General features: G+C 28.3%; 1 protein-coding gene across 1 annotated transcript; it reads left to right on the top strand.

The window, feature by feature from the left end:
* Nucleotides 1–5,556: 5,556 nt before the first annotated feature.
* LOC119690049 (short-chain specific acyl-CoA dehydrogenase, mitochondrial-like) lies at nucleotides 5,557–7,384 on the top strand. The gene is made up of 3 exons (XM_038105034.1): nucleotides 5,557–5,702; nucleotides 6,018–6,236; nucleotides 6,289–7,384. Exons 1-3 carry the CDS (start codon nucleotides 5,669–5,671, stop codon nucleotides 7,263–7,265), a joined length of 1,230 nt encoding a protein of 409 aa, XP_037960962.1. The 5' UTR covers nucleotides 5,557–5,668; the 3' UTR covers nucleotides 7,266–7,384.
* Nucleotides 7,385–8,574: the final 1,190 nt, after the last annotated feature.

The following is an 8,574-nucleotide window of genomic DNA, read 5'->3' on the forward strand; positions in this document are numbered from 1 at the left end:
TATTATTGGTTTAGTAATACCATGTGGGTTTAATTTGTTTAACATTTTATTTTAAATAGATTGGATAAGTTCTAGACTTTACAGACTCAATTGAGCAATCAATAAATGCAAGAAAAAGCCGAGTAATCAAAATAGAAGAAAATATATTTCCTACATACTAAAGAAAAACTTTGAGGATGTTGATAACTATTATCGTTCTTTTATTTTTTCATCTATTGAAGACTGCCGCAATGGTAAAAGTAATTTTTAAATAAATCTCATTGTCAATAAATTCTTATGCATTATTTCAACTCATATAAAATAATATAAAATCACATTTTTAAGCAACAAACTTAGATGAATCAGCTGCATGACTATTTCTTCTTGTAGTTATCAGCATCTTCCCTAAATTTTTCAATTTTTGTAATATTTTCATTAGTACTCCTCAACTAATGAGGGTCACATACCCGTATATTTAAATGATTAGTTTATAATTGTGACTACGTCATTTATACTTTTAATTGTGATTTCATTGGATTTTGTTTCACTTTTACTATGTAAAGCTACTGTCTATGGCTATGTAGTAAATATTAAACATATATTTATCTAATCTGTGCAAAAGTGACGAAATTGATAAGAATTTTATTATATACGAGATAAAGGGTAACGATGTTTATGTTTATTTCTTGGACTAATTTAAAATTTTCAAGTAGAATATGAATATGATAGTTGTAGCGATAATTATCTACATACATATATCTACATACATATATGTTTCTTATTAAAATTGCAAATTCTTGGGAATATTAAATGTTATTTAATTATAAGTCATTTTTTAGATATTTATAGCTGTTATATAGAAAATATTTATTAATTAGCTAATAAAATACAATTGATAATAAATTATAACAGATTATGTGATATTGAGGTAATGAAATCTTATATTAATAATTTATAAAATTGTAAAATTGGTCATATGTAAATATAAAGATATATTAATAATAATTATCGTAATAAATAAAACTCTGTTACATTAATATCCGATTCTTATACACGAACTTATGACTCAGTGTTACCATACTTCACATCAAAAATAGGTCGACATCTGTTTTAAAGCCCTATAAATCAAGATAAGATTTGGTTTTATAAAACGGTACATTCGCTACAGATGTGTTCATTTAGCGAAAAATATGAAAGGAAGTGAAATAATATAATACGTATATGAGATTATTATTTTATTTGAAAGTAAGAAATGTCGGAGTGTACTTTTTGGACTAATCATCGATACTTGCAAAAAAGAGTATGTATAAATCACGAAAGCTTTTATTCACAAAGTCTTAAAGCAGATAACTTCAAACTGACATTACAACTATAGATTTAAGTATAGAATGCGTCTCTAAATTATTGCACAGAAGACAACGGAACTAACTTTAACAGAGCAATACTGATAATATGCTAGCAAATCTTGGATTAAGAAGAAGAAAATTGTTAAGATTTTATGATTTCCTTTAAGATACATAGTGATATCCTCACAATATAATATTCAAATGTACTATGGCGGGAAAGAAACGCCATACTCCAACTACTGAGGAACAATTATAGTTTTGCAACTAGTTAGTAAAGTTAGTAAAGAGGGCAACATGGTTTTAGCAAATCACATACAATTCAGCTTCCATAACTCGAATTTCTCTATAACTTGAATAAAAATATTGTCACGTGACAATAGTAATATGGGAAAATGTATTCTATAATTCGAATTTTTGTTTTAAGTATGAATCCATTTTGGTGTTAGGGGAAGTCCCTTTTTCCAAACCAAATGTGTAATTTTTTCTTTATTATGTTGCTTCTTTGTGCAAATGCCAGTTATAGCTCTGAATTAATGGATCCGATTCATCAGCTTTCCCAGAATGACGTAGAAGACTCATTCAAAATTCTGAATTTTTTTTTTTAAAACGAATGATACTTCATCCGATAATCACTATAAGGCTTTGAATAAATTGGAATTTCTTTTTACTGAAAACAAAAAAAAAAAATTTTAAAATCCCAACACCTAATTTCTGAATATTTTAGTTCATTGTAACTTTTGTGCTGTATTTGATTACAAATAAATAAAAATCTTAAAATGCAATTCTAGTTTCTTTAAAAAAAAAAAAAATTAAAAAAATTCTTTAGCTCGAAGTCTCCATAAGTCGAACCTTATGGTACTTCGAGTTATGGAAGTTTGACTGTATATCCAATGTTGTTAGTTTTGTAGAATTAGAATTTTGTTGAGGTAAAATTATACTGTGACTTATTTGATAACAAATATATGAAAGCATTCATTTACAAGTATTCGAAACAAGTACGGTACGAGGAAGATAATCGTAAACTCCACATTGTACAAAAATTTATAAAGTAAAAGTAATCATAACGTATTTATTATTTCAGCAATTAAATCTGTAATGCACAAATTTTCAAGTATCAACAGACACCAAAGCCTATGATCTTTCCATTATACGACGAGTACGTATTTCGATTTAAGGTAAAAAAAGTTATTTACAGCATGTTCACTACATTGATTGACGAGTTTTCACTAATAACACAATTGTCTCATTTAAATATTTTTAGTTTGTTGTTTTTTTATAAATGTCAAGATGGAAACAGAGAAGACAAAACATACAATAAAAACACCGTATGCAGTCTCATCAAAACAAAATATCAACAAAAAAAGAGAATATTAACTAATGGGCAGAGGTTAGAAGTGTAGCAAGAGATAGCAACGACAAACGTAATTGTCAAGTGTTCTTAATGATAAAAAAGTAAAAAATAAAAGCGCTCTAGCAGACAAATGATTAACTTAAATAAACGTTTCGATATATACATATACACATATATACGTACATATATTTAGACTTGTAAATACTTGATTTTTGCCAATATTTAATTAAGATGGTTCAAATTATGTACTAATTTTGAAGCTCCTTGAAATTCCAATTGGATTCCTATTGGAAATTCAGTTAAGTAAAACACAAAGGATATTAACTGACAGGAAATAAAACAAATATAAATAGTATCCAACAGTTTTTAAATTTAATAATAATGTGCTTCCTTCTATTCAATTTAATATCGTAAAAACAGATTTTATTTTATTTGTCAAAAATTTTATCATATTAAATACACTCGACTTCAAACTGAAAACACTATTGTGCTTCGCATACCAAATGAGTAATAATTTAGTTACAAAATACACAATTACCTTTCATTTCCATACCTTATTTTACCTGGCGGTAAAGGGGGAAAGATATTTAACATACCACCACCTACAATGAACCCAATACCCCACCTCTAGTCTATACTGCAAAAGCTTACCTTTTAATTTACACTGATTTTCTATTGTTGCTGCAGTTTAATGTGTTTATTATAAAATTCAACAATTAATTTTATATAAACAGAAATTGGTTGAATTTCTTATATCTTGTATCTTGCACTTTTTATACATTTAATGTATTAAATTTTTTTATTTTAATACTAATAATTTTTCACTTAATATCATATGTCAGTTTCTCCATTTTGCAAATGTACACAATACTCGTTGTAGTTGGTACTAATTTATTAAAAGAAAAATAAAATAAAATATTTGGTAATTTTGTGCGAAAATTCACTTTTAAAGTTAGAAAATCAAGAAATTTGCGGAAAAAAAAATGAAACTGAATTTCTATACACGACGACGTCAAACAAAACAAAAATACCAGAAAAGTTTTATAGTCACTGTAGAAATGAAGGTACGGGTTAACATATTGCACAACAATACTATTTACAAATGACAGCGTGTATAAAATAAATACTGTGCATATTTCGCATTAATAGGAATATTAGGTCTGTTCCACTAGCTACTCGTAGTAAAACTTAAGTGAAACTCATGTGAACTTCAAACTGAGAGCGTAGAGCGTAACACAAATAATGAGCCAAATTTCGATCTTTACACAGATGTTCATGGAACAGTTTTGTGTAAAGTCTGGTGAGAACACAAAATAAATAAATAAATAAAAAAAACAAAAATTTAATTTTAAAGCAAAACAGCTGATTCACATATCAACATAAATTTTACTTGAAATAAATTGTACGAGTAAAATCTGTGTAGCATTTTCAAATTTCGACAGAGATGTTAGGCTCTCTTATATGCTCTCATTTACTCAAAAATTTGCAGGTGGATACACTTTTGTATACACAGCGTTACTCAAAGTTACTATGAGTAGCTCGTGCAAAAGACCTATTAATTTAATCTTCTGTTTTTAATTAAAAGTTATATAATAAATATATTGTAAAATAGTTATTTCTTATAACTCATATTTATGTAATATTAAATTACTTATTGCCATATATTTTCTTTTTATATAAATTATTTATTTTTTGGTCGTTAATTTGTAATCCAATGTTTACATTATAAGATTAAAAGTAGATTAAGGCCATGTGCGAGTTCGAGTAAATTGATGATAAATTTAAGAAAACAGTAGATTATGTCGGTATGGCAGCGAATGTTGGTATTTACCAGAATTTCGAGTAGGGTAATTTAGATAAAATTTAGGTAAATTAGGTGTTACCATTGAGCAAATTTTATATTGATATTTAATCAATACATAAATATATTTGAAAACTTTTAACCAAAAATAATAAATAATGAAAGGTGATTATTTTTCTATGCAACTCTGTAAATGGCTTAATATTGTAGATTTTTTGAAGATCTTGAAAGAATTGGAAAAGAAATGTTAAAATCTATTCAAAACAAACATTATAAATTTGAAAATGCCGAAATGAGTGAAATTTTTTTTAAATTTGTTTAATAATAATTTTGTATTATTACATTATCTTACAATAATTATGAACAGTACTTATCAGTATTTACGCCTTTCTTTAAAACAGGAAAGTGTAATAATTATATTATTAGCGATTTATAAAAAAGGGCTGTGTTGCTTACAGCCATTTTTTCTCCAAAGCGTATTAGAATTGTAGTAGTTTGCTCCTAAAAGGTGCAAATTTTGAAATCTATTACTAAACAACACTGTTTTGCCTTAGTGCCGGGGCACAAATACGCCGGCTCTCATGCCGGAGTTTAAACGGCCATATTGTATTTTTTCTCATTCTCAAATTTAAAATTTGCATTGAAAACAACAACAATTGTACTCATGCCGTGCCCGAGACACTCTGCATAACATGGCCCTAAAGCTGTAAACTTCTAATTTCAAATTTATTTGGATTTAAATTCGATTTATATTTTTTTTTAAGCTTCAATTTTTGAACTTTAACCCATTATTATCAGAGACACAGATGTCTAGAAATACAAACGGAATTTAGATTTGAAGTAAGCAGCCTCAAATTAATTTAACCTCAAAAAATTTAAATAAATATATAAAATAAAAAAAAAAATATTGTAAATAAATATTAAAATAGTTCAATAATCTTGAACTATCAAAAACAAATTAATAATTATCATATAATTCTTTAGTAAGTACGTGATTTCATATATACTACTATCTACCATATCATGTGATATTACTTTTTATATTTATTCACACTAAAACACTTTTTCTCACTTTTTAGAACTAGTTACCTTATTGACTTTGTCTGCTGCCACCGGTTGAGCGGTTTGGTTTGTTGTTTGTTATAAATTGTAAATTGTTTTGTTTTATCCATAAGTAAAAAAATAAACGCGATGAATTCGTTATTAAAAGTATCACTACAAATTGGTTTGTATTGGAAAAATTAATTACGCATAACTGTTTGTTGAATTAATCAAAGAAGCAACAAAAATATTTTATATTGTTTTGTCTTTATTATGCTTTTTCTCCCATCCCAGTTACTCCTAACCTTCTGTCGATTGCTATGTTAATCACACAATGGTGAAGGTTCACATCATTTTATATATATATATATTGCTGCTAAATAACTCCGCATGCACATTTTGATACTAATAATAAAATGAACTTTGGAATCATTAATATATGTAATTTTCTTGATCTTTACGCTATTGTTTAAAATTCTGCGTATGCATAATTCATAAGGTGTTTCGTCTTTACGGGTAAATGCAAAGAGACAGATTGCTTGTCTGGCTTCACTGCCGGAAACACATCAAATGCTGCAGAAAACATTGAAAGATTTTGCTGATGCAGAATTAAAACCGTTAGCCGGAAAACACGATAAAGAACATTTGTATCCAGCGCAACAGATTCGCAAAATGGGCGAGTTAGGTGTGATGGGCATAACAATGCCAGAGAAATTAGGTAAAGAAGTTTGCATATTAGAAAGATTTTAAATAGAATATTTTGTTTTTAGGTGGTAGTGGATTAGATTATCTTGCTTATGCTATTGCAATGGAAGAAATATCGCGTGGCTGTGCGTCATCGGGTGTAATTATGTCAGTAAACAATTCTTTGTTTCTTGGGCCGTTACTAGCTTATGGTAACGAAAAACAGAAACAAACATATATTCCACCATTCACTGCAGGTGAAAGAGTAGGATTTTTTGCTTTATCTGAACCTGGAAACGGTTCTGATGCCGGTGCTGCGTCTACAGTTGCTACAGATCACGGTGATCATTATGTGTTAAATGGCACAAAAATGTGGATTACAAGCGGATACGAAGCAGAAGCAGGCATTGTGTTTGCGACAACACAAAAATCGCTAAAGCATAAGGGCATTTCAGCCTTTATAGTACCAAAGAATATTAAAGGATTTTCATTAGGCAAAAAAGAAGACAAACTCGGTATACGTGCGTCGTCCACGTGCCAATTAATTTTCGAAGACTGTGTTATACCAAAAGAAAATTTATTGGGAGATCCTGGATATGGGTTTAAAATTGCTATGCAGTCGCTCGACGCTGGTCGAATAGGCGTTGCTGGACAGGCTTTAGGAATTGCTCAGGCATCTTTAGAGGTTGCATGTGAATATGCCCAGAAAAGAAATGCATTTGGAAAGCCAATATCAAAATTACAAGCAATACAGCAAAAACTAGCGGATATGGCACTTCGTGTGGAAGCAGCTCGATTGCTTACTTGGCGAGCTGCTTGGTTAAAGGATAATAAAAAATCATTTAGTAAAGAAGCGGCTATGGCTAAGTTAGCTGCATCTGAAGCAGCTACCTATTGTTCTCATCAATGTATACAAGTTTTAGGTGGTATGGGTTATGTTACAGACATGCCCGCTGAACGTCATTATCGCGATGCACGAATAACTGAAATTTATGAGGGAACATCTGAAATACAAAGATTAGTTATTGCTGGTGCTGTACTAAAGGAAATGGAGACAAACTAAATTGTATGACAACACAATAAATTAATCACACTATATACACAAAACTATTGATCCTTACATTTTTGATATGTTCGTTTTTATATAATAAATATTATGAATGCATATAAAATTATGTGTAATTGCTTATTAAATGCTCAGGGTTACCGTAGAATCTATAGAATTCTCAAATAAATAATTAAAATATTTTCGTGTGTTATTCACTAAAAAATGTTTGATGGAGCAAATTGCTTTCGTAAGGTTTCATCAAATAATGGAATCACTTCTTTGATTTGTAGCTGCATTAAATCAACGAAAATAGATGAAATTAAGAGAACTCTATAAAACTTAGTTAAATTTATTATAACCAAGAATACAAATATAGATATATATTTTTTCTACTGAATGTTTATTAAATTTAGTAGATCATAGTTTAATTCATTCATTGTGCCTTATAAAAATTTATGTCTTCTCCACTGGTAGGACTGTGTTGAGGTAGATAACGCTCGTATGTTGAAATGTTTTCGTCCTTTTAACATGATTGTTTAAAATGGTGAACCATAAATGATAGAAGTGATATTATCTATATTGTTATATTTTTCATTTAAGTTTAAATTATGACATTAATAATATAATATGTGCTATAGTATTTGGTTTATATTTATATAAATTTGCCTGCGCAAATCGAGAGTAGCATATAAAAATTTCTTGAACTGCTAACCCTTTGTAAACAAATTCAAACAAATCGTTTAAAGTATGTATTGTTTCAATTTAATTTATTAAAAAATACTAATAAATTTTATCTATATTGTTAACACACTTTAAAAGAATAAGACACTGGTGAGCGTAGTGTGCAAATAAGGGCGTATTTATAGAAAAATACTATAATACACATTATTATTATTAATATATTCATTTTATAGTTTCTGCAGTTCGTTGGTGTTCAAAGTGATAATTACTAAATTAGAATTAAAAATATACAAAAAATGTACCATGAACCTATTAAATAAAAGTTTATTCTTAGCTTTTAATTTAGAACAATATTTTTACTTGGTATAATACAGCATATATGATATTATGTTGTTTTAAGATCCATTTTTATTGATGCGTACTAATTATTTGCGGAGCTAGACTTTAATAATAAACTCACTTAATTCCTAAACGATTCCCCACTCTGATGAGCCTATAGCGTTTCCTATGAGAAACGCGTCACTGAAACCTTATAGATTGACAGACGGTTATTAATTTCTCAAATATCTGTTGATATTGGTTAACTATAATGATACTTTCATAATAAACGTAAATACAGATGGATATTGGCAAGAATATATAA

This window comes from Teleopsis dalmanni, chromosome X (assembly GCF_002237135.1).
Source record: "Teleopsis dalmanni isolate 2A chromosome X, ASM223713v2, whole genome shotgun sequence".
Taxonomy (NCBI): Eukaryota; Metazoa; Arthropoda; class Insecta; order Diptera; family Diopsidae; genus Teleopsis; species Teleopsis dalmanni.